This window comes from Canis lupus, chromosome 14, assembly GCF_003254725.2.
Source record: "Canis lupus dingo isolate Sandy chromosome 14, ASM325472v2, whole genome shotgun sequence".
Lineage (NCBI taxonomy): Eukaryota > Metazoa > Chordata > Mammalia > Carnivora > Canidae > Canis > Canis lupus.
In genome coordinates this window covers 47858390-47885860 of record NC_064256.1, presented here as the reverse complement: position 1 = coordinate 47885860, position 27471 = coordinate 47858390, and the positions used below count along the sequence as shown (strand labels likewise).

At 44.0% G+C, this 27471-nt stretch overlaps 1 protein-coding gene across 2 annotated transcripts in view; it reads left to right on the top strand.

Moving 5' to 3' along the window:
• Positions 1 to 27471, top strand: part of AOAH (acyloxyacyl hydrolase) — a 158052-nt gene that overhangs the window by 60374 nt on the left and 70207 nt on the right. For both annotated transcript variants that reach the window (XM_025464638.3, XM_025464639.3), the window contains exons 7-12: positions 3505 to 3575; positions 9639 to 9699; positions 10809 to 10879; positions 11766 to 11814; positions 13056 to 13104; positions 14911 to 15005. In XM_025464638.3, the coding sequence (XP_025320423.3) occupies positions 3505 to 3575; positions 9639 to 9699; positions 10809 to 10879; positions 11766 to 11814; positions 13056 to 13104; positions 14911 to 15005 (396 nt within the window). The remainder of the gene's footprint in view (positions 1 to 3504; positions 3576 to 9638; positions 9700 to 10808; positions 10880 to 11765; positions 11815 to 13055; positions 13105 to 14910; positions 15006 to 27471) is intronic.

Sequence of the window (27471 nt, the reverse complement as noted above, 5' to 3'; positions counted from 1 at the left end):
CATTTCAACACAGCTTGTTGGACCAGGGGAAAGTATTGTCAAAAGGAATGTTCCAGAAAATATCTGCATCTCTGTGAGGTGCTGAGAGGTTCTTCATGGATCTAGCAGAAAACAGCATCTGAGGGCTTAGAGTACCTGAGTTATGGAATCTATTTACTTAATTCTCATAAAAACTCATATAAAATAGTATACGGTTGATATCAACCCCATTTTATGGATTAGAGGACTAAGGATCAGATATGTTAAGTCATCTGTTCATTCCACGTAACTAGTGAAAAACCCGTCATTTAAATCCAGATCTAACTACTTCCAAGTTCCTACCTTCTCCACTATGCCGATAGCTCTCAACCAGCCTCCTCAGTACAAGATTTCAGGAAGCTCCATCCACATCACAGGCCATGCAGATTAAAAATATGCAGTGCACGACCTGTGCAACTGTAAATGACATCCCTGATCAAAAATCTACCTACTTAATAGAATCATCTTCCCCAGTGCAATTAAACCCAGGTAAAATAACACATAGCAAGGGCTGAAAAGCCCTTCACCATGCAGAAATCCACCTTCAGTTTGCCTGTGTATGGAAGAGTAGTTGTTCTCTCCCCTTTGTTGACCTTCTGTTTACCCCCGTCACCACATTTTTTCTTTATTCAACCCCTGTGTATTGTTCTGTTCTCATTTAACATCCTGGTGTGGGAAAGCTCAGGGTACACGCGGAAACTGGCTCACATAGCTCGCTAAATGAAGATGCTGCGTGACTCCTGCGCCCGGAGGAAGCCCAGATTGAGACTTTTCATTTAAATGGGATTACATGCGGCCAGGTGCAATATTTTAAAACCATTGCTGAATACTGACAGCCTACATGGTGCCTCTGCCTAGCAAAGTTCAAAGTGAACGGGAGGGGCCGGCAAACTGCAAGGCAGGACTTCTGCCGCATGGCTCCGTGTCTGCCTCACTTCTCTTTGCGAGTAAATGATAAGAGGTTAGTCTTCCCCACGCCATGTGATCAGGGGACTGGATAGTTCAAACCTCTGTCTCAACAGGAAGAGTTCAGGGTGGGGGCAGGGTCCCCTGGGCAAGCTTCATCATCCACTGTCCACACCGGAGACCCCATCTCTGCACGGCGGATGTCTGAGGCAGCGGCGGCCTTCTGCTGGATTCCGACGGTGAACAGCTGTGCAACTGTAGCATTTGATTCTTCTGTTGCTCTTGTGCAGTAACTAGAAGGCTGCCCGTATGCATTTTTTTGACGTATTATTGGTTGCATCAGTATTAAAATCTACCTGGTGGTTCAGTTAAGTACACCAAGGCCTTGGGATTCAAGTATTAAAAGACGTGGCTCAAACATTCACATGCAACCCGACTTTGAACTCTGAGTCTCAGAATGCGTCTGTATTTCCAAACTGCCACCAATGTCACGCCAGCGTTTGTCTTATGGTATGTCTGTGGTGCGCATCTCAATCAGTTACCAGGTCTCTGGACTCAACCTTCGAAACACTCCTCCTTTTCACCACCCTCCTCCTCCCAGTGGCCTTACAACAGTGGTTCCCAGCCAGTGGCAACTGTGTCCTCTCCACCCCTCTACCCCCCAACCCCGAGGACATTTAGCAATGTCTGGTGACCTTTGGGGGCTGCTTGCATCTGAGTGGCCTGTTAAACATCCTACAAGGCACGGGACAGCCCCACAACAAAGAGTTATTCAGTCCGAAATAGCAGTAGTGCTAAGACTAGAAACGCCAGGGTGAGGTCTCAGGGTCTCTATCTGCCCCAGCTCACCTCCTCTAGGCCATCCTCTTGTCCCCAGAGATACCTTTATGAAATATAAATGTGATCCCTCTGCTTAATACCTTCAGGAATCCCCCACAGGATAGCACACAGTGCAGCATCCTAGGCTTGTCATGAGATCTTCATCCCTCTGTGGTTCACCACATCCTTGTGTTTTGTTTTTTTTTACACCCCAGCCAGGGTGAAACATTCGGTGGCCAGCTGAGGTGCCACACCCGCACGTACTCCCACAGCACCCCCTGGGATACTCCCTCGTACCGGGGCCATGCTGCTCCTGCTTCAGCGATCACTCCAATAACCTGGGAGCTTGATAAGGTGTAGACTCTGATTCAGCAGATGTGGGCCCAAGACTCCACATTTCTGAAAGTCCCCAGATAACATCCATTCTCCTGGTGCCTGATCATGCTTTCATCAGCTAGGGCCTAGGGCAGTGGTTCTCAAACTTCAGCGAGCGTCAGAATGACCTGGAGGCTCTGAAAACACTGATTCGGACCCACCCCAGGCTTTCAAATTCAGTAGACCAGGGTAGGACTCACAAACTGCCCCTGTAGCAAGTCTGTGGACCACACTTGGGGTCGTAAAGCCTAGAACATGTCTCTTCCTTCCCAACAGCATCCTTCCTACCTGACTTATGGCTCATCTCCTCTGGGTTCATAGATTGCTGTGCCAATGCCAGGACCCCGACAGACCTCACAAGGCATGCTAAGAGCGGAGATACTCACCCCTATGCTCCACTAGACAGTAAGCTTGATGAGGACAAGGACAGCTTCTTCTGTCTCCATGTCTTGCATATGGATGGGAGCACCAATCAGGCTTGTTCCTCTCATCCTAGAAAGTTGAGCAAACATCACAAAGGTGCTTTAAAAACTTCATTTATAGCTTGGAAAGAAGTTGCCTTGTTCTCCTCTTTCAGGGTCAATGTATCGCCAAAGTCATTGATACAACTCGTAGCCATCCGAGGACTCTTTGGGCTGGCAAAAATCACTCATCTCTCCCCCCTCACTGAAAAATGCTAGTTCCTGACTTTTTCTATGCTGTTGTCTTTTTCTTTCATCTGAGGAAAACATCCTGGAAACCACAATCATTGTAAAAGTACCTCTTAGTAAAAAGCCAGGGCTTTTCATTGGTCACATAGCTAGAATCCTAGGGAAACTGCTACCTAAAATCTCTTGCTCATCATGAAGTTTGAGGAGCTTCATGTATACACCTCCACCTGCCCACACGGCACCCCTCCGGGAAAGGGGACTTCCTTCTTCCTTCTCCCCAGGCCCTGACCATGTCTCTCCTGTGAGTCTTGATATTCTCAGAATTGGCTGGGATTTTCCATTTGAAAATATTCTTTATTTCACAGCCTTTCTCAAAGCCCTCGAGTACAAGGAGGGAGAGGAATGTTGTTGCCCAAGTGCAACAGACCATGGTGGGGCAGACCTTTTGGGGAAGAGGTGGAGCATGGTTGAAGGTGGGGATAGCTGGCTGCGTGAGGAAGGGGGAACCTTCAGGCTGAGGCCCCAGTGAGAACAGAGGCACAGGGCAGACTGAGTATGGAGTATAGGGACAGAAACAAGAGGTAAATGTAGTTAAATAAGATGGCCCAGGATCTGAAGGAAAGAGGCTCCCGAAATCCAGACTATGGAGCCAGCAGGAGAAGAAGGGCCTTTACAAGTTTGCAGGGCTATCCCTTGAACTAAACAACTCTTTTTGCTGTTTTTTTTTTCTTTCCAGAAACACTCCAGAAGTAGTTCTGATATTTGTTCCCTCCCATTTTTGGCCAGGATCTGTCAGAGGATTAAATCGTACGTATACCGTTTCTACCTACCTGAGTATTGGCGTGAGATGGCACCGTTGGTTGTCCCTGTTTTCCAATGACTAAAATGATCCTCAAATGTAAAAGGCACCTTCCTAAAGATGAAAGTATTTGCTGCTCATGACTTGTACAGAAACTAAAAGACAAATGAACTCTGAACAAATAATTTTGGAAATCCGCTGCATCCCAGTATCTTTGAACCTCAAAGCCTGACTTATACCCTGGGCTGGAACACAACCTGCCCATGAAGTTTCTGGGCAGCTTGGTGCACACCCCTGCCTCACAAGGGAACAGCCCCTCTTTGCTGCATAAGACACAGAAAAGGCCGAGGTTGGCACCACAACAGGGAAGGAACTCTGAGCATCTTTAGTGCAAGGCACTCACGAGGCTGGAAAGGGACCATTTTTTTCACAGAGCCCAACCCATTACTAAAAATTCTGGCTCAGATATGAATGAATAGTATGGCAAATAAGGAGACACTGTCCCAAATTCCCATGACCTCTTGTCTCTGTTTACAATCCCACACCCCAGCTCTACTCAGAGTCTGAGATTATGCTGGGTGTCATCATAATCACTATCTATAGCATTAAAAGATGCATTAAAGATGCGTTAAAATATGCATAAAAGATGCTAAGAGGGACGTTGGGCCAAGACACAAAATAGCACAGGCTCTGCTTTACGCTTGGCTGCTTCCCGTGTGACTGTGGCTGCTGTCACATAGTGTAGGGCCGCTGCTGTGGGTGCCACACGTGGAACGTGCAAACCTGTCTGCTTTAGTTCTCACCACAACTCCATGAAGTAGGGATTGTTATTATTCCATTTCATGGTCAAGGACACTGAGTCTTAAAGAAATAAATTCTCCCGGCCACCAGGTGAACCTGGTCGGTCTAGCTCCCTTGTGAGGGCTTGGGGGGGGGGGGGGGGAGTGAACAGGCTGTGCATCTGGATTGAGAGACTGTATTGGTTTCTGAGGGTGGCTGTAATGATAAATCTACAAATTGGGTGGCTTAGAACAACAGAAATGTGTCCTCTCCCAGTTCTGGAGGCTGGAGGTCTGAAAGCAAGGTGCTGGGGTGTGGGGGTGGTTCTTCCAAGGCTTTGCTTTCTCTGAGGCGGTCTCTGACACTCTAGGGGAAGTCTTTCCTTGCCTCTTGGCTTCTGGCAGCAGCCAGCAGCCCTTGCTGTTCCTTGGCTTGCAGGTGCAACACTCCAATCTCTGCCTCCAGCCTCGTGCGTGGCCATCCTCCCTATGTGTCCATCTTTTCCTTTTATAACAACACCACTCATCTTGGATCAGGGCCCAGTCTAATGGCCTTATCCTAACTTTATAACATCTGCAAAGATCTTATTTCCAAAAAAGGTCACATTCAAAGGGCCTGAGGGTTAGAACTTCCACATGACTTTTTATGAACACAATTCAACTCATAAAGAGAGACACTTTTCCCACATTCCTCCGTCCTTCGTCTCACGAGTTTCACGGGAGCTAAATCCACTCAACATCTCCTGTCTGCTAGGAAAGCTTCTCAGGAGAGGAGGAGACTACATTCTGACCTACCTTCAAAGCCTCTTGGAGATCCAAGAGTTTAAAAACTTTTCCTGGTTCATCTGCCCACGTGAACTCCAGCAAGTCGGCTGTGCAAAGTGCTGGCCTGGGTCCCAGAAACAGGATCAACACCACTTTTCATGAATAGGGCTGGCCACGGAGAGCACCAGGACATGGAGAGCAGAGGGGAAATAAGACACATGAAAGAAGATGCTGGAAGGCTGAGATACAGGCAGCTCCCCAGGCCCCCAGTCATTTCATCATGCCTAGCTCTTACTGAATTGAGACACCTGTCCCCTCCTTGCGGAAAGCATCATTGCATTTTCTATGTCAAACATGGACCAGCAGGACCCAAAGTGACAACTCTTCAATTGAACCACCTTTGAAAAATTGAATTCAGGAGCATCTGTGACCAGGGATTTTCCTGGCTCTATTTAAAAGGGAAATTTTTCTTTTATGAGAAAGCAAAAGCAGTGTGGTTTTTCTTCTTTCTAAAAATCATTGGGCTTTGAGTATAATTTGCACCCAATCACAATTTATTCAGTGCTTTGTGATTTACAAAGCACATTTAAATGCGGCCTCATTAATTCTTCAAAACAACCTGTGGCTCAGTAATAATAACAATAACTAAAAGGTATCTGGGAAGGTCTCTGCACCAGGAACTCTTGCCAATGCAACCTACGATGCAAATCGCATTTTGCCCCCTTTCTAAAGAAGTAAAGTCTTTTTTTGCCCAAGGCCATGGTGCTAGTAATAGATAAATCTGATATTTGAACCCAGAAGCCTGGTTGTAAAAGTCAGGCTTAGAGTCACTCAATTGTCTGGTCCTTGAGTCTTAGCCCCACTTTTAGATGAGCAAGTAGATTCTAGCACATTGAGTGTCTGACCCACTAAGCACAGTCACCAGGTGGTAGAGACAAGACCTTTGTGTCTCCTATTACATAATCCTTCAATAAAATCCCTTCCAGTAGGAATGGCCTTTCCTGTTCTGTCCCTCTCCTGCCATATCCTGTTTGGTCTAATGCCTTCAAAATACAGTGAAAATGTCCCCACAATGAGCAGTCGCTCCCCACCACCAGGCATTTGGCTAGCGCCCCCACACCCCGAGCTCACTGGTGCCTTCTCCTGCACACTGTTCTTCTACTGCTTCTCCCCATCAGGCTCACATGCCACCCACGACTCTTGGAGAATGGGGACACCATTTCTTAGTGGTGTCCCCTTTTATCCTTGTACTTAACACATTGCTTCCAATTAGTAGGGACTCAATGAAGAAACAAGGGAATAAATAAAGAAAAGGCACTATTTTACTAGAAAAAAAAATGGGTAGGATACCAAGCTACTACCATAGGGCAATCAAGTTTTTTGTTCTTTTTATATTTTGTTCTGGTCAGAATTCACAGTGCCTTGGCACCATTATTTATTGTAACAATGGGAAGTGAGGAGAGTCCCCTCTTCATACACTCTTCTTTTTATTTAGTTTCCATATGCATAAATCCACATATGGATCCTTTCACATGCAGGCATGCAGACTATCCCATCCGACATTAGTCACCTTCAATTCATCATTCTTTCCCTTTCCTTTTTTGGCTTGTTCCTTCTTCCCCATGACCTACTCCTTCCAACCATGTTGGTCCCTGTCCCTGCCACCAATGTGAGCCCCGTTGTTATTCTTTCCTGGTTTTCTCTGCTCTCATTGCATCTTATAGAGATGTATCTAACACATACATCTATGCATATGAAACAGACCCATTCCCAGCCCTGGAGTGCTGCCTGGGACTCAAAAGTGAGAGCTACACATGGAAACTTTTCTCCCTAGTTTTCTTTTGTTGTAATGCCCCAGTTTCATGAAATAATTTTAGGGAGTTTGAACTTGAATAGCTATTCTATTATGTAACGAATAACATTCACCTGCAATTACAATTGCTCACTGGATCAAGCCTGCCACCTCAACAACTGGCAGTAATAGAGCAATGGCTCTATTGGAAATGTATCTTATTTTCATCCTTGAGCAGGTGATTAACTGCCCCAGCCAATAAGATAACTGAGTAGAACATTGTGTGCCTGGAAATTCAAAAGTCTGAAACGGGTCCATGGTTTGGGTTTGGGATGCCTCCAGAAGTGAAATATCATAGGAGCAGATACCTGACTCTTATTTGCCCAGCCCTAAAAACCATCCTTGGAATAACTGTTACCATGGAACAAACTAGTAAAAAGAGCTCGTCTTTTGTGGGTGTCTACCACATGCTTGGCACAGGTCTTCATGCTTCTCTTGGAACAACCCACTGGCCTTTGCAAGAGCCCTAGGAAACAAGTAGTGATATTGCCCCCATTTTACAAATGAGGAAACAGAGATACAAAAGATGGAATAATCTCCCTAAGGTTATAGAGCCAGTAGACAGCACACCTGGAATTCAAACCTAGAGAGTCTAATTTCAAACCCCAGAACTATGTTAAGAGGCTTCTCGTGAATTTTCCTTCATACTAGAATAATCTTCACCTAATTACATGCCTTGAAAATGCTTTCTCATCCTTTAAATTTTGATTTACGATCACCTCGTTCCCTGTATAGCATTAGAAATGTTTTCCCTTTTGGTGCACAACCCTTTATAGCATTTTCTCCATAGCACTGTAGTTGCCTATCGAGTTTTTTGCCTCCACCCATCATTAAGCTCCTCTAGTATTGGAAATAGATCTTATATTCATTCTTAATATCTAACATGGTGTCTGGCACACAGCAGGGATTCCAAAAATGCCTGTGGAATGAATGAATGCATGCATGAATGAATGAATGAATGAATGAATTTCAGCATATAACCAGACAGCTGTAAGGATACATGAAGTATAGATTTAGATATAATTTTGCAGAAGTAATGTTAGTAAACATTTACAATGTCTAATCTACATCTACAAACTTGGAGCCAGATGTGATTTGGAATTCAGAATTTTCCAAATTTTAAGAAAAGCAACATATGCTATATAGATCATAGGCTACCTAATACTCTCGGTACCTTCTGATCAGAAGCATCTGCATTTCAGCAGTAAACTGTATAAATATTCACACTAAATAGGGTAAAGCTTATGAATTACCTTATATCAGTTCAAATCAAGTTTTACCACCAAATGAATTTTCTGCAAAGTTTGAAAAAACAATTCAGCTCCGTTTTCAGAGCTCTTTGGATTGAAGACTATGAATAAGGGATTATGGGGTTTATATAAATTACAGTTTATGCTACTTTGGATGACCAACGTATCATCCTGTGCCTAAAATGTCGGGATTGGGTTACTCTGAGCCTTTCAAAATAAGCAGATCTTCATCTGCTTACAGATTTGCTTCATCTGTTCATTAATGCATCTGCTTCATTTGTTCATTAATTTAAAGAACTTGCTTTCCAGTTCTAGAGATGTCCCATTGTTCCTTCGAACTCCCATCCTCAGGATGGCAAGGGAGAGGGATAGCTTTGGTGTGCTAAGTGGAACATTTTACCTACCAGCTTTTTCAGTCTGAAAACATGACTGTTTGGGTCTGTACCACGTGTGTGTGTGTGTGTGTGTGTGTGTGTGTGTGTGTGTGTTTCCTTCTCTTCTCATCTAGAAAACTACAGCAGCTGTCTAATAGTTCCCATGCAGGGAAACTACCTCATCTCATAGGAGAGGTCATCTCCAGAGAAGATGGGTCCACCATCTCAGACTTGGTAAGACAGGTTCCACGATACGAGTCAGGCTCCATGCTGGCTCTTGCTGAATCCATTTGTCTTGGGGCACTCACAGTTGCTGAAATGCTCTTGATTCAAAAGACCATTTAATAAATCCCATAAAGGGTCATGTTACTCTACATTCTAGGCTCTGAAAGTAGCCTCACCCTGCCATATGATGGTGCTATGTTGCTACCCATAAGAGATTTTCCTAGAGGGAAAGCAGTGGTTGCCTTGCAGAAGCTGGGAAGACTTTGATAGTGAGGACACAGGGGGAGAGCCTCCCCTGGGAAGGGGTCTGTGGCTTTAGCATGAATTTGCTTGGTCATCAATCACATTAGAGTCTTTGTTTTCCAGGCTTATGAATGAGATTGAATATTGCCAGGTCTCTAGATTCTTAGAGTTAGTGATTTAAAAGAGTAGATTTTAAGAAAAAACTTCCATCACAGAATGTGTAAAATGGCACAAATTCAATCTGTAGTGCTGAGCTCATTGGACCAAAAATGCAGTCTCTTTCTTTTCTGGGCATCTCAACATCAATATCCTATGTTCTTCAAAATGTTGATTCAATTGTTTCACTTCCCCATATGGGCCAAATTAATATCAGAGAGAAAATAGTTCTAATTAGGTGGAGAGCAGAGATTGGCAAAGTTTGGCTGGCACTCTTCCATACCATGGAGGCGCTTAATTTTATTTTTAGAATGGACTTCTATCACATATACTCAGCATAGCCATATCTGAAATGTCTCTGTTTGTTTTCACAAACACGGTTTCTTTTTTTCTTAGCTCACCAGCTGTTTTGTTTTCTTTTTTCTAGAGCTATAAAAAATTCTGTGCCATTCAAAGATGTAGATTCAGACAAATACAGTGTTTTCCCAGTAAGTATTGTTTAAAGTAACCAGATGTTCGCGGACTATTGTATCGCTTTCTACAAATATCTTTCCTTTAATAAGACAAGACTGAATTCCATTTGAGTGTATTAATAATTTGATAATACACCATCCCATGATTTTTTTATGGACTTTTTGGCATCTTAATAATACATGAATCATCAGAGTGGGTCTTTAGCCAAGACTGTTTTTTGTTTCCTGAAGCCATTCTCAGCTGGGTATTTTCAGTTATCTTGAAAGGTGTTGAGAATTATTTTGGAAATTTTTAAGCCTACTTTTAGAGTGCGTGTGTGGTGTTTATGTGAATGCACATGTTTGATTTAGAGCAGTAAGGAAGTCAGGATGTTTGCTGCAAAAGCCAAACAAGCAAGCAGCAGATGCAACACCCTAAAGTTGGTGGGATCTCAGATATTCCACCTGGAAATGGGGGAAATAAAATCATTGTTTGATATCATCATGACTCTTGATTCTCTCAAATGAAGGATTAAGACCGGTCAATCGTATGATAAGTCCACATAATTAGCCGGCTTTGCTAGAGACTTTTAAATTGTCCAATACAATGATTAATCATATGACCAAATAAACCAATTGTTTTGAAGGCTATGGAGATTGATAATTAATAAGTAATTACCAATTATAAATTCATAATTGATAAAATTCAGAGTTGGATGTTCCTGCTGTTTGTGAAAGTGTACTCACACACGTGAACACACACATATACAGACGCACGTATGTGCACGCGTATATATACAGCATGCAGGCACATGAGCACACCTGTGAGTGCACACACGCCCACATACCTACACATTCACATACAGATACTGCTGTGCACCCACGTGCAGGCACACACCCAACAGCATATGTACACACACACATACACTACCACCTGGCATGGGCGCCGGGACTCCATTACATGTTACCTCATACAGCATGTCGCAGCATATTAATCTTAGTTTTCTTAGTAATGCCTAGTGTTCCTAGATGGTGTGGGAATTAAGAATTGCACATGTCTACCCCTCGGATAGCTCTGACTGCCCTTCCCCACGGGTAACAACAGGCGGAAATGAACCCTTCTTGCATGTGCTCTTCCATTCCAGACACTGAGGGGCTACCACTGGCGAGGAAGAGACTGCAATGACAGCAACAAGATGGCATATCCGGGCAGAAGGTACTTCTCCGCTGGTCATTGATTTGGAAAACTACCTTCTAAAAAGGAGCCAGGAGGCCTCATTCCAGCCCTAGCATAGGGGATTTGTACTTACCGAGAGAAGGGACCTCCCTGTCCCAACTGCAGTAAAGCTCAGTGAAGAAAGAACAGATTCATTCATTATTTTTGTCCAGGACACACTTGTGGAGCACCTGCTAATTGCCAAGCACTCTGCCTCGTGCGGGGCGGTTAATAGACTGGAAGTAGGGCCTCCTCTTGAGGAGCTTCCAGTCTAGCGGGAGGACCACTCGAGTCAGGTTACAGTGGGTGTGTGTCCAGCCTCCTGCACAGGACTGAGCCCAGCAGCAGCAGCCCCTCCCCTCCAGGGTGAGGATGGGGCTCCCGTGCTTGGGCCACATATCACATTTCAGTCCCTGGCTGATGCTCTACAGCCACATCTCAGACTTCAAAAACTGGATATGCCAATCTTCATCTTAGCTGTGCCTGCAGTGCCACAGCATTCAATTTACTAGACGTTTGGGATTTGAGAGGCGTAACTGCAATGGCTTCACCTACCTAAATGCAAGTGGCCTACAGATTCCTTCACTCTGCTCACCGTCAGCACCGCGCCACAACACTGCCCATGAATAGAGGCCACTGGATTTGGTCCACGGTGCCCAGAAAATATCCAAAACCGAGATAATGGCAGAGGCCAAGTGGAGGCTTCTGTGTGCCACTGACAACAATGTGTGGCGCTCTGCCTTGAAAAACCTGTCGTCCATCAATGACGCTTCATATCAACGAATGACCATTCGTTTGTTCGTTCATTCATTCATTCATTCATTCAGCTAACATTCACGGGGCCCTAAGTATATGCTAAAGACCAATGTTGATGTTTTCTTCTTAGGCCAGTCAACTGGGATATACATGAGGATTCAAACTGTAATGGCATTTGGGTAAGCAACTAAATTATATTTAGCCCCATTCTCTTACTTTCTGTCTTCCTTAAAAGCCTATTTGCTTTACTCAAACCTGCAGAAGAAGGTGACAGAGCAAAGCAACCTTTTTCTGCAGTGTGGAAGAGGGGCATAGACTCCAATCTCACATGACGGATGTCAGGGATGTAATGAGAGTTGAGGGTCTGTCAGTCACAGCCTCTTTAAGTCACCCACATCTAACCCCTTTGTTCTGTGTTGAGTCAGGCGAAATTAAATTAAGAGTGCCACTGGCAAAGTTTTACAGCGACCCACACAGCTGTTGGAGGAAACCTCTCACCGCCGCCTCTTCGTAGCAGCCATTTTCTTTCTATTCCAGAAAGCTAGTTGGGCAGAGTGGAAATTGCCTGTAGTAACCACACTATCCACATCTCGAGGCATTTAATGCTGGTGCTCCAATCCTCCATGAATAGCAGATTTGCAGCTTCCAGGGAGGGAAAGGGAAGAAAGGAGGAAGCCCAACCAAGCGCTTATCCAAGGACAACAATGGCAAGCAGACCCATGTGTTGTGGGGTCTTGAGCATATATGATTTGAGGGTCTTCCTAAAGAAAAAGAGTACCAAATTACAAGTACGAAATCAAGTATGAAAGTAAATAGTCAATTAGAGCAATAGGAGAAATCCCAACAAATTACTGGAGTCTTGGAAATTCAGGTCCCTTGGAAATTGTAGGATGTGCAGCAGCATCCTTGACCTCTACCCACTAGATGACAGTCTCTCCTCCTTCCCCTGTTGTCACAACCAAAAATGTCTCTAGACTTTGCCAAATGTCCCTTGCAGTAGGTGTGGGGGGAAACTAGCCCTGTTGAGAATTGCTGCTCTGGAAGCATCCATCCTTAGGAAGTGGAGATGTCAGGACACTCAGAGCTCCAGCTCAAAGACTGAGGAGCACACTCTGACCTTGCGTCCCTGTCATGCACTGGGCCTACAGAACCCCCTCATGGTGACCCTGCCAGCACTCGGGACACTGCCCTACACCTCTGGACCATCCTTGGGTTCTGGATCTCTCCTTATTCCTGCCCCAACTCCATAATGCCCAACTCACTTACACAGTGTTGCTATGTTGAATTGAGAGCGTTTAATGGATTTTATCCACTGATTTGCCTTTGTACTTTCAAAGCCGCATAAGGGAAGGAAGACCTCAGTGTATATGTCTCATACATTAAAAAACAAATTACTAATTTCATCATTTCTCTTTCAAAGGGTGTCGATCCAAAAGATGGAATTCCATATGAGAAGAAGTTCTGTGAAGGTATGAATTGTAGAATGAATATGCTTATCACAATAGCAACACTTTTTTCTAGTCTGAGTCAGATTGAGGTGAACAGACCACCTGAGTGAGGAAGTACCTGACGCTACAGCTTAAAGTTGACCAATTTGCATGAAAAATCAGAGAAAGTCATGAAAAAGCTTGTAGAAAATGGAGGCAGAATCTAGAAAAAAAAAAAAAGCAAAACTGAATTTGTCTGACTCCTTTATGTGGGGATTGGAAATTTGAATGATGATGCCAGAAAAGGTGGCAAGATAGAGCACAGGGTAACGGAAACCCAGTGCTTCTCCAAATAAGAAAACAAATAGAGGTGCTCGTGTTGCATCCTTCTCCATGTCCTTCTCAAAACACTACAAGATCAGACATCCAGGCCTATACTGACAGTATCCTTGTGACAACTGGGCTAAAGATTCCTATCTGGGTGACTTGAGGGAGACGTCCAAGTCATAGCCATTGGGGGTTCCCAAAAATAGCTGAGCAAAAGCTCCATATTCTAAATGCCCAAATGCCACAGACATCTGAGCTACCGGTACTGTTAGGAGAGACCTACAATCACCCACATACTACTGAAAATATGCACCTGGTTGTACCCAAAGGGTCTCTGGTAGCATTACATTTAGGCAATGCTTTTCCCTAACACTGGAAAGCATTTCAATCATTTGTTCATTCATCCATTCATTTGACAGATATTTCCTGAATGCCTATTCCTATTATGAACCAAGAGCTATACTTGGCTCTGAGTAGTCCTGGGCAGATGTGATATAGTCCTTGCCCTCAATCAACCTAGTCTAATTGTCCTTAAACTCTCAGAGGGGTAAGGAGGGAGTAGAAAATGCACAGATCTAGTGCAGAGTGATGTAGTTTAGAAATGCTTGTTGGATGAATAAAAGAATGAACGAACAAATGGCTGATAAATAAATAAGTGAACTCAAAACCAAATGAAAGATCCTGGTGTGAGGATCTGGGATCACCATGGGAAGCCTCTTGGACTCCCCCATCCCAATCTCTCCTGGATGTCCTGGACCTTCTCAGTGCCCGTGTATTGGCCAAGTGCTAACTGTCATAGAGGCCAGACTATCTTCTAGCATGGTTTCAGGGATTTGGGTCTAGGGGAAAGAGGCACTTCTCTGTGACTCTGGAAGGCATCGATTGTTTCTTTCAGGATCTTAAGGGATTTAGAAGAGTACATGCATCACCCATGAGTAAAAGAATTGTGTAGATGGGCCTCAGAGGCAGATTAAATGATTCCTAACCTCCAAGTAGGGCTGCACAGAGACTTTTATATGTTCATCTCCTGTTAATCAGCCAGAACTGTCCATCCAGTGCTTTTGTGTATATGGATTAAGGGCTTTAAAAGACCATAACATCTTTGAAAAGTCAAAATTGTTCCATGAGATCATTAATTCTTAAAGTGAATTACAAAAGAATTCAAGAAAGTGATTTCCAAAACCAAAATTTAGGGCATATTTCTCAGTTCAGATAAAGTTTTGATTCATTTATTCATCCATCATTCACTCATGATGTTGCATAGCAGTTTGTTTTATGCTGAGCGAGGAAACACACCTGCGTCTATATGGCTTAGCTAGCAGTTCTGATGGCCTAGAAATCTCATTCAGCTCCTAAATGCGATCTCCCTCACTCCCCAACACTTGAAGAGTGGCAATGCATCACTGTTATGATGCTCTGTGCGTGGAATACACACCAGGGTATCTGCTCTCCTAACCACCCAATCTGGAGGCCCCAAACTACTTGAGTGCATAAATAATGCAAATAAATTGTGCCACCCAGGTTCACAGCCCAGGGGAATCATTTTGCTGGGAGACTCAGCTGGGGCTCATTTTCACATCTCTCCCGAATGGCTCACAGCTTCACAGATGTCTTTGGTAAGTAATTTGGGCAGTAATCATCTCGGATGTGCTGGCCTTTGCGTCTGTTCCCCCCTTGCTCTCTCTAAATGTGATGCCAACTCCAAACAGGTGCAAATTTCCCTCTTCAGCAAAATCTGCTATAAAAGGCACATCCACAGCCATTTCAGCTCAGTTCATTTCAAACAATATAAGAAATGTGAGGGCATTGTCACAACAAGCTCATAACAGGAACAATCCTGTCCATTAGAGAAGGGAGGAGGGTGCCCCTGCCGGGTGGAAAGGAGACTTGGGTGCAGCAGGGAAGCCCTTGTCATAAGGCCAACCTGGGACAGTTCCTTTCTCCCTCTCTGAGAATCCTGAAACTCTGATCCAGAGAAATCAAACTACAGGTATTATATATTCTTCCTTGACCCCTTCTTCTCAGACTAAAGAAATCAAACATAAATCTAAACACTTTGACTGAACCTGTCCCATGTCCCAAAACTGACCATAGACCTCCCTTTGTAAAGATGAGCAAGCAGGGAGACATCTGGACATATAAATAACAGGCTCCTACTCTCAAAAGAAGAATGCCCTTTTGAAAAAAAAAAAAAAAACATGCTGTAGGAGACAGAGTGGTATTTTGTAATCTATTAAATTCAGATTCTCAACAATAGTCTTCAGGAGATCATACTCACAAAAAAGGAGCAATCGGAGATCAAGAAAGACTGCTTTTGGGAGAAAGAACCATAATCACCCAATGTGAAAAATCCAGTAGCAACACTGACGAGCAAGTTGGACAATACAAAAAACAAGATGAGCAAGCAGTCTGCCAGCTGGGGAAATTCTGGAACTCAGATAAGCGACACAAGCGGGGGGTTCTGGAGATTAAATAGGAAACCCAGAGCAGAGAACACATCAGGCAGAGAAGTAGTGGTGACCAAATAAACAATAAAAGATAACTTTCTTGAGTTGAGGGAATCCTAGTCTTCCTTCCCAAACCTACCCTGAGCATCCATCAAGCCAAAGTGTCAAATAGACTCTCTCTTGACCATTTCTTGCTTTTTTTTTTTTTTTTGAATTCTAAATTTAAAGAAAAATCTTGCAATCATTCTGCCCAACAACAGCAAAAACCAGGGTACATACTGGGAGGAAAAATCCTTTTGGCATCAGGCTTGCCTCTCAATGCTAACTTTTAGAAAATAGTGGAGTGGCCTCTACAGGGTTTTGAGGATTGTATGTCAAAAATGCTCTGCCAAGATATTGTTTGTTCTTATACGCAATGCAGTGGTGACAGGTAACCAGGCTGGTCCATGTCCTTGTGCTTGTCCTTCTTATCCCACACTTGGGGTCTCTGGAGGTTGAGGCGAAGAGTGCCTCTCACTTTGGGGTTCTCCCAGAGACAATGGCCTCTCACAAACTCTCACCAGAGCCAGCAGCTCCCTCTGCAGTGTGCTAAATCTTTGGGGAAGAGAAAGGTCCACCAAGAAGCCAGCTCAGCAGCTGGCCTCATCCTAGAGTCCTAACAATTGGGATTTGAGTTGTAACATTTCTAATATGCTATTTCCAACAAATTAAGCGAAATACTGCAGCTCAGCGTTTGTTGGTTTGGCTTTGCGTTACAGATATCCCCTGCTTTCTGAAAGTTTGTTTCATGACACTTCATTTTTACAGAAGACCTATATAAGTCCCCTTTTTCTGCCAACCAAAAGAAATCTAAAGAAGATTTTCACTTTTATGAAAAAAGCTATTACCATACTAATGTAGGTCTGTCGGGAAAGCCAAGTGGCCTGACGCGAACTTTCAGAACACTGCTTTTAAATAGCCAAGGAAACCTGTATTTCCCATCCCACCACCCTGTCACTTTTTGGCAGTAAATAAGTAGTCCTGAGAAATGACCACGAGAATGGCAATAACATAGAGCGGATGTGGAACCCAAATTGGTCATAATGGTCATTGGGATTCATGAATCTCACCAAAATGTTATTTAATAATGCTGTTGATGGTAGTAGGGACAAGTACAGCTTTAGTGTCATTTTGTCACCAATTTCAAGACTTTGGTGTTCTAATGTTCTTAAAAGGTCTCCCCAGGTTAACATACTTCTCCAAGCTCAAAATTAATCCAGTCACTCCAAGCCAGGGCTACTTCTGTGTTCTGCCCTTTATAAGATGGAAGATGAGACAAGAATAAAAGAGAAATATTTTGCTTATAAAGTTCATTGAAAATGAACTTTTATCACCAAGTTATTCTCAAAATAATGCTGTACAAACCACCCCAAGTCTCAGTGACTTAAAGCAATCTTCATTTCTTGTCACTCACACATCTCTGGGTTGTCTAGGGTTGGCTATTCTAGGCTGGACTCCATTAGTCTTGGCTCCAAGCTAAAGTTTGGATCTAGGTCTGTTCCATGTGTCTCTCATTTTTCTTGGTTGGGCAATCTATCCAGAAAGTATTCTTTTCATGGTAATGGCAGAAGTGCAAGAGGACAAGCTCTCCCACACAAATACATTTGCTGCATCATGTCCACCATCAATGCATTGGCCAAAGCAAGTCACATGACCATGCCCAAGATCAACGGAGAAGCAGGTATATCTGCCCAAAGTGAGAGAGGGAAGAAAGTAAATATTTGCAATATTGTTTTTATCTAATTATAGGTGTTCAATACTCAATGGGGAAAAATAAGCAAATATAGAAATTATTAAGAAATCATTAAAATTCTCCTTAATCCTACCACCCAGGGAGAATCATTTTTAAATTTTGGAGTATCAGATTAGTTTTAAAATATACCTTTAATATTATTCTTATTCTTATTAGAAAAGAAGATATGAAGTCAATACTAGAACTACTTTTTTAGAGGTTAAAAAAAATCCCCACCATCTTGAACTTTTCTCAATATTTTTCCACTCTTTTCCAGAACTCCACCTCTCTATGCATACACACAACACACACACACACACACACACACACACACATTATGTAATCATGAGAGTAGCAAGTATGCAATTGGCCTTTCTCCTTTTTTTCAGTTGGCACTAATTATAGTCATTTTTCCACGTTACTATTTAGTCTTTATATTCATTATATTTGTCAGTGTTCTATAGTATCCTTTTCAGTATACAAGCCATAATCTACTAAACCATCTGCCCACAACTGGATATTAAGCTGATTCATTTCTGGGCTACTATGGATCATATTTCTTTTAAAAAAAAAACATCATTTTTCAAACTTACTATCTATAGAATCTCTTCATTTGCACAGGGAGTTAGCCTATGTATGAATACAATGCCTAGCAGACATCCATGAGATATGTTGAGCTCTGATGTCTCATATTTTGATTTTTTGGCCTTTAAATGCTTGTGGCAAGTAAACAAAATATCACCAAATACTAACCTGGAACCTACCGTGTGCCAAGCTCTCTGATAGGAGCTAATGATGCAGAGGTAAAGGGGATAGAAAGAACCAGGTCTTCAGAGGGCTTCAGGCCTTGTGGGAAAATGCAGACAAGCAAATTCCAGAGCTGTTGTGATGCATATGCACTCCCCAAACTCATGAAAAGAGGGAGTTCAGGCAGTCTGGTCCTAGCTGGAAGAAGCTCCTAGCAGCAAAAAGCGTACACACAAAGGCTCACAGTGAGAGAATTCAGCATTTGGAGAAGTCTACTGTGGCTGAACTGATGTGCATAGAGCAGGAAGTGGAGAAGGTGTGAGAAGAGTCTAGAAAGGTGCTTGGGAGCCAGATCTCAAGGGCCCTTGAAGCCACATTAAGGAATTCAGAGTTTATCCTGAAGGCAATAGGAAGCCACCAAGTGAAGTGATTTTAAAATGAGAAATAGCAGCAGTCATATTGGAATTTTAGAAAAATCACCCTGAGTTCAATGACAGAATGGATTGGATTGGGAGGAAAAACAGAAAAGTAGACCAGCTAGAAGTTTATCTTCTAGATAAAGTGCCCTAAACTAGAAGGGTACAGTGGGGAAGAAAAGAAATGGACAAATATAGACGGTATTTAGAATTAACAGTGGACATGTATTTTTCTCATACCCTTCCCACCCTATGGACTTACAGCCAGATCCTGAAGAGACCACCCTCCCTGAGCCGAATGTCTCTCCTAGTTGGGCTTAACCCAGAGTTGTAAGGGCATCTCTGCATCTGGAGAAGCTACCTCACCAACTTCACCCCCCCTAATGCAGATCTTCCCTGCAGAGTCTAAGCCAGCTTTTGGAGACTCTACTGGAAGAATCTGTCTCCCTAAGAAACTTCTGGTTCCTCTGGTTCTTCTGCACCATACCCCAATCCTCAATAGTTATGGTAAACTTATAATTCATTGTCCAACCTGAGGAAACTGATAATACGTGAGAATTATAGGCATTAACCTAGACTGGCCAGACAAATTGGGATGTATGGCCACCCAACTGATAGCATGAGAGCCATGTATGAAACTGACACCTTGAGTCGAGAGCAGTGCCCAGAGGGGAGTTTCCAGTCCCTAAATTATCTCTCTGTAAAATAATCTTGGACTTTGAAGCAGACCTAGGTTCAAATCCTAGCTTAGCCACTTCCTGAATCTCTCTAAGCTTAATTTCCTCATCTAAAAAATATAAACAATGATAACAATCTCATCAGAAATTCAGGATGATTTTACAATAGGACATTTAAAAATGGACTATTTATTTCTACTTAAGTTTCAGCTGAGGCCCCAGGACAATGTGAGCCAACTATTCCCACCTTCTACAATCAAATATTAGAAGGACTTTAGCAGGACATGCACAAAAGGGAGTGAAAATCATTTCTGCAACCTATAGCTTAAGGCCCACCTCAAAGGTCTAAGAGTTGAGACAGGGAATGGCTGGTGTCAGCATGGCAGTGGGGCTCAGCTCTCCCCTTGGGGGAAGGGTGGACATGCTTCCCCCTCAGAGGAGATGATCACTAACAGACTTGGAGAGGTGTCTCCGGAGATTGGGGTCACAGCGGCTGGTGTCCAACACTCTTATGAATAATGTAAGGGTGGTGACTGAGGCAGCAGGATAGGAGTGTGTGTCTGGGGGGCAATGTGGACCCCCAGGAAGGGAGATCCAGCCTGGATCATTAAAAGTCCTGAAGAAGATTGCCGGGAGATGACTTCAGCATGGAGGGTAACCTCCAGATGCCCAGGGGCTGGAGCATGAAAACTGAAAGGCTAGAGGGAGGTGAAGAGAATCCAATGACCGCACCTGTGAGGTTGCTCACATGTTCCCAGCAGGGCCTCTCAGAGCCCCCATTAGAGAGCCAGCCTTGGACCTCTGCCAGGCCAGAAGAATCACATCTGATTATACCTCTTCTCCCTCCACCTGCCACCACCTGAGGTCGGAAGCCTCAGCCATGAATTAATTATTCATTAATACATTTGACAATAACAATAAGAAACACATCAATATAAATAACATTTTTTTGACATATAACTTTATTTTCCAAAACAAGTAAACAAAGAAACAAGTTGGAAGAGTTTTCTTTTCCATTGTTGTGAATCTCTTTGATATCTGACCCAAAACAGCTGACTCCCCATACCTGCTTCCCTCTTCAATCTGTTTTCATAAACATGTATGTAGCCTGTTGAAAACTACATTGAACCCTCATGAGTGAAATAAAAATGCAATGAAAAAGGCAAATCAAGTTTAATTTTATGATGAAAATCGTGATCTCATAAAAACTCTCTGTGAGGGTCTCAAAGATCCCCAGGGGTCCCCAGACCCTATTTTGAGAACCACAGTTACAGAGTTTTCCTGTGGCCTCTAATGTCCAAATTTTGAGAGTGTACAGAAGAAAGATGCGGTTGGGGAGTACCACGGTTCAGTTTCCAAAATTGTTTACATCTAGAAATTCCAGAAAAGAGGTACTCTAAAATAGAATGTTTTAGGGCAAAATGGGAAGCCATCAGCATAGAGTGGACTAGCCTCTCAACCCAAGATTTCCAGAACATATTGGGATGTGTGAGGTTCCCCCAAGAGGGTGTCTGCTGAGAATGCTCACTCTGTCCTCAGTCCTCCCTCTTCCCATGGGTTCTACTATTTGAGAGCCTTTTAGTAATGTCACCACAAAGGAAGAGAACCCCCAACCTTTTGGCTAATTCAGCAGGTGGAACAACTTTTAAACTGGGTTTCTAGTCAGTGTCAGAGTCAACATTTAGCAGGGACCAATCAGGAAAATAAAAGCATTCCAGCAGAGAGGATTTAATACAGGAGATTGGCTACACTGGCTCCAAGCAACTGATTACATAGGTATTAGAACATAAAGGGAATTTCTGAAGAGATTAATCATTGCTGATGCCAGGGCTAGGGAACAAAAAGGAAGATGAGGTTTTAGCACAGGCTAGAGCAAGGGGTGTGGCGGATGCTTGAACCTCGGCAGAGCCTGTACTGACTGCCAAGGGCACATGGGACCAGTCGCTACTGGGACCACTGGAGATGAGCCGCAAGTAGCAAAGGAGGCAGGAGGCTGCTGACCTCAGCTGGAAACCAGAAAATAGTTCCTCTCCTCCCCCCACATGCTCCTGTCCCACCCGCGCCTCCCCTTGGCTGGGGGACACAGACGAGCCTGGGAAGTGTAGTTTGCAGAGTCCAAGCCCCTTCTGCAGAGCAGAGACTGGAGGAGGGGGCTTGGAGCCAGAGGCAGTCGGTGGCATGGGACTCCTGGTTGGCTGTCTGCATGGCCTTGGCCCATCCCTTTATGTCCTTTTACCCTGAGACCGGTCTCACCCTGAAAGGCCCCCAAAGGCTGCTGATGACCAAATGCCAATCCTTCCCTTCCCAACTGCCTTGAGGAAGCCTTCCCAAAATAACCAGCAGAGGGAGAACAATCAGGAATCATCTTTCAAAATGAGGCCTCTGGACCTTTTCTCTGCCAGGTCTGGGTGACAAGGTTCTGAATTTAGATTCTGTAGCACTGACTGTGAAACTAGTGAGAACCCACTGGCTCCTGACCACACCTTGCCATCCCTCCACAAACTCTGGTTCCTTGGGGAAGGAACCGTAGCAAACACCGGGCTGTGTGGCCTCACCTGGGGTCTGATGGTGGGAATAGGTGCGGTCCACCAAGACCCTCCAGGACGCCGCAAGGTGTTTGGTGCTCTGCCCTTACTGCACCAAGTAATACTTCAGATTGTCTGGAAAGAGCAGGGAGTGCTGTAGAAAAACAATTATTCATTGTTTCATAATAGGCCATTTTGCCCTTTATGAGGCTACGCAACATTTCTTGGCCTTTGTCTCCCTATAAAGCAGAAAACACTCCTGAAAATACATCACCCCAGTCAGATTGTGCCTCTGGAAAAGGAATCCACAGTCTTGGGTGTCTTTCCTGCTGCAGACTCTTCTTCTCTCCCCTTCTTGCCATCCTCTTGTTAAGCAGTGTGGTACCCCAGAGGCCTGTTTACCGCTAATTAGATTAGGAGTGTGTTCATCTGGAAAGATATTTGTAGTTCAATAAAGAGAGTGTGAAGAATCACCCTACTGGTTCCACAGAAACAAAGGTTCTGAGCCTCATTCCGCTGGGGGCAGAGAGAGGTTTTTGCCCCCTGCCTCCTTAAACAACCCTCGCTCCTCTCTAAGACATCCGCGGTAGTCGGATTCAGAATGAGCTTCCCATGCCACGGGAAAGATCTCAGCTTAGAAATTCTGATTGCAAAGAAAAGCAACAAGCAAATTTGAAAACACTTCCATGCATTTTTTTTTCTCTCTTTCAAAGGAAAAACAATCACGGCTTGAGATGTTTTGTTGAGAAAGAAAGGGAGGCAGAGAGATCATCAAGGCCAGCAATACATGCTGCCCTCCTGCCTCTTCCCCATCTGTTCGAAAATTATTTCCAAAATATTAAATGCTGCATTTCACTGAACCAGAATTGTATGACGGGTTGGGCCTGGGGGAGAGAGGAGGGGGAAGAGATTCTGAAATACAATTTCCCAAATGTTTATTTTGTTAGTGAAGGCTGTTGCCTGTACTATTATAAAATCTTAGCACGACCCCCGGCAGGCTGTTGTCTGTAGGGTAAGTAGGCGCAGATTGAATTTCGTACTGTGTCAAGGACAAAATGAATCCTTAATCTGGCTGCAGAAAATGCATATTCACCCGAGAGCAAAGCGGCTCCAGTCTTTGGAGCCCACATATGCTTCATTCTTTTCTTTGAGATGAGTATATAGATCAAGTTTGGCTGCCCTTTATTAGCCCCCAGACAGCACGGGTGGTATCAAAGCTCTCATCCTGACTCTCCCCGGCCTGCCCTGCTTCCCGCTCTCTGGATTTAACAGTGAGCATTAAGCATAAAGGCTGATTTTCATGGTGCACATAAAATACAAAAATCCTACCCCGGCTAACTTCATGTCGACTCCAGAAATAGTTAAGGGTTGGGGTACTTTACTATTGTTTTTCAAGACGAGGAAAGGCTGTCGTTCAGTAAAATTGGACAAAATTACATTTTCGGCTCCTCAGACGTCTTGCAGGCCGGCAGATTAAGGATGCTAAGCAGTGAGAAGAGAGGCCTCAATCCCAGTTACTTCTCATTTGTCCTGTCAGAAAAAGAGAGTTGTGTTCATCCTGGTGAGTCCCTTTTCTCCAGCAGCCATCAGGCCACAAGAGAAAGAATGTTCTTCGATTCCCATTCCCTGTTCGTGGGCATGGGCCAGACGGGCTGTTGCCTTGAGGCCTGATCAATGCAATGCCCTTTTCTTCCTGCTCAAGGTGAGCATCTGGATCTCTCACCTGCCAGCAAACGAGGCTGCTCTTGCAGGCTCATTCTTCTGAAGACATTTGTGGTCTTAGCCCTCACTAGCTTCTGCAAGAATTAAAAGGACAAACACGCGCTGTCGTGAAAAACCACAAAAGGAAATTATTTTAAGCTCCATATTCTGAAAGGCATTTATAATTAGCCAGCCCACATGCCTGCTCTCGCTGCACGTTAGATGGAGATTTCCTCAGAGAGCGGCAGCCTGAGTCCATAAACACCTGTGCGAGCCAGGGTGCTGCTAAGACTCGATGCAATCTCTTGCCCTCTAGTTAATTATATTCATCACTTTGCCTCGCTCTCTCTCAAGTTCCTCAACCATAAAATGGGTCTCAGGGAACTAACTCATCACAGGAAAAACCTTTAGAATCTCAAATCAGTTGGGATGTGGAAAGGGAGAAATTCTGGCGTTTAGAGATAATTCGGGATGGTTAGAATTGATTGCTGTACCCCATTCATTCATTCTCTCATTCGGCTAGTTCCCTCCATGCCACTCCTTGGGGTAATAAGAACAGAGATTACCCAGTCCACCCTTGCCAAATGCCAGGCTTCAGAATGATTTCCTGGGGATTTTCTACTCCAGGCGGTGGCTGGCAGACTGGTCAGAAGTGCGAGCTAAACCGTAATTCTTAGAGGAAAATCAAGGGGAGAATTCTGAAATACAAGCTCCAAAGATTCCAGACAGAGATGGAAGACAGCAACACTGAGCCGAGAATTTAAAGACTGATTGATAAAGACCCTAAAGGAAAATAGATCAATAAGGAGCCAAGAGGTCAGATTTTCATGTTGGTGACATAGTTGAGAGCCCTTCTTAAAAGACGAGTTATTAGTCAAGCAGAGTATAGGTTCAGCTGCTATAACAAAGAATCCCAAAATTCAGTGACTTAAGATAGAAATGTGTTTTTCTTCCATATAATAATCCAGAGAGAAGCAGTCCAGGGCTGACAAGACAGTCAGACCATCCTCAACATGTGGCTTCCACCTCCGGTTCCAAGGTGGCTACCCCTGCTTTTGCCACCTCCCACCTGTAGGAAAGAAAAAGGGCCAAGTGAGGATACACATATCCCCTGGAGGAATTCGACACAGAGGTGGCACACATTACTGTCTCACACACCTGGTCACGTGGCCACACCAGGCTACAAGAGTGGGGCAGCTATGGTGCCCAACACCATGGGAGTTCTACTATTAAAGGCAGGGGAAAGAGACGCAGGTGGACAAGTGGGGCCCTAGATGTGAAAAGCAGTCTCTCTAACCTGAAGGAGCTTAAAGTCTACTTGGAAAGATGGACAAGTAGACTCACACCTATAACTTTAAGTAAATATTACCATGTGTTTACCCAACACCAGGCAGTATCTCATTTAACACTGAACGGACCCCAATATTATGGGTATTGCATAGATGAAGCAATGAAGACTTAGAGAAGCTATCTAACGTACCCAAGATAATGCAGTTAAACAGGGAGCCCAGATAGAAACTGAATCTGTCAGACCCTACAGCAGAAGTCAGCAAACTGTGGCCCTTGAACTTAATGTGGTCCTTCAGCTTTTTTTTTTTTTTTTGGAAAGAAAGTTTTCATGAAACACAGCTTGCCCATTCATTTACACATTATCAACGGCTGCCCTTCTACTACGATGGCAGAACTGAGAAGTGCCATAGAAACCAAATCGCCTGCAAAGCCTAAAATATTTACTATCTGCCCTTTGCAGAAAAAGTTGGCCTGTTCTGCCCCAGTGCTAGCATGTTAGATGTAATGAGCTGAGCACGTGCAGGGTGTGATGGGAGCCAGGGGAGACCCCCTTACAGAGGGAGGTGGGCCAGTCAAGGAGTCAGGATTTAGCTAACCCTTGACCAGTGAGCAGCAATTGATCAGTGAAGACAGTGGAGTAGGAAAAAGAGCCTATGACAGGCCTGGAGGTCAGACTGGCGTACAGGTAGCTGCGTGGGGTGTGAGAAGAGGTTGGGGCAGTGGGTGGTGCCATGTGGAGGAAGATATTGAATAGCTCAGTAGCTTCTAGTGCAGCATTTCCCAAACCTGGCCCATCGCCACAGCCATTCTGGGCACTTATTAAAAATAAGGATTCTAAGACTCCACCACAAATCTACCCAAACAGGATCCATATCTTCAAGAAGATCCTCCACAAAATTCTGGAAAATACTGCTAATGATGGTAGGGAGAGAGTGAGAAGGTAGAGGCTGAGGTTAGAGGCTGGCCAGAGGCTGTAGTGGTAACCCCAGGCCATCAAATGGGCCACTTGGAAGGCTAGAAGCAACGAGGTTTGTGACAGTTTCTTGGTGGAAGGTAAAAGAGGGAAAAGGAAGAAAATGAGATCATTTTTTATGGGTGAGATAGTGGGGAGTGACAGCCCAGTTCTGGCCTGGTCACGAGGAGCCCCTGTGATGGCTCCCTGTGTTCTCACTTCTATACCTTGGTAATGGACTTTGGGCTCCCAGAGTCTAATGCCGGATGTTAGCTCTCAAAGAAAAGGAGAACTACCCCATCCCAGATAAATGGCAGCCTGGCTGCCTCGGCAATGACCAAACCTTTACAAAATCAAATGAAAGGGCACTTTTGTAATATGATAGGCATGCCTCGTTGCCTGTTCCTGGCCCTTAGAAGAGTTATTTTTTCTGTTTGTGAAAGAATTTGTTTCACTGGCTCCACGAGAGAATTGAATTGTGATTATTTCAACATAACAGTGGGACACTTTAAACTCTTGTTTTCTCAGTTTTATGAATTTGGATACAGTTCTTCAATCACTCTGGAAGCAGTGATGGAAAGAATTGAATTCTGTGGAAGAAATCCAACTGCACGATGCATTTTCATTTGGTACGGGGCAGTTAGATAAATGCATCCCTCGACTCATTCACTGAATAAATAAATCATGGGGTTAGAGCTTAAATAATAAATAAAAGGAGAAATAAGAAGAGACTAAGAGGAGCTGACACGGTGAAAAAATAGATAAATAAAAAGAACTATATTCAGGGAAAATGATGAAAGATTGTTGCCTGCCATTCTGTCCTTTTTATATTTACTGCTCACATTTTTCTAGAAATCTTTATTTGACTATTTCTTCACTACCCCCATCAAGTTTTGGACTGGCACAGGGTTAAAGATGAAATGCTATACCTTTTCTCTGAAAATCATTTATTTAGCTCTAACTGAAGTCTAAATGTGCCTCCAATAGGCCTCATCCCGGGAGCTGAGCAGTTATTGTTACCAGTCCTAACAACAGCTAGGGCAGTAGATAACTGGTACGCTGGCTATTTGGGGTTGTTTGAGGGAGATTTTGTTGGTCTTCCTCATATAGAATATGATGAATTTGGCCTTGGAATTTTTCCTATGGCATTGCCAATACTTAAATTCTTTCCCCCCTGCCCCTCTTTGCCTGGCTCCCTCTTAGTAACCTCATAGAATTCACATGGGAGAAGGTTTCTTTCAAGATTCCTTCCCTGACCCCCACACGTGGGACAGGTATCCTTTCTAGCACTCCGGACTTCCCTGTCAATACTGCCAACAGCTAACTCTCACGGAACACTGGCAATTCTGAACTTTCTGCATGGATTGTCCTTTCCAATCCTCTCAACCACCTGATGAGATCGGCATTATTATTAGTCCATTGTACAGGCAAAGAAACTGAAATACAGAGGAGTTCAAGCAAGTCATCAAGCTTGCAAGTCTTTATTTTCTAGACTATGAGCTCCCCCAAGGAGGAACTTGTGGTGGCCTAGTACAGTGGTGAACAGAGCGCCTGGC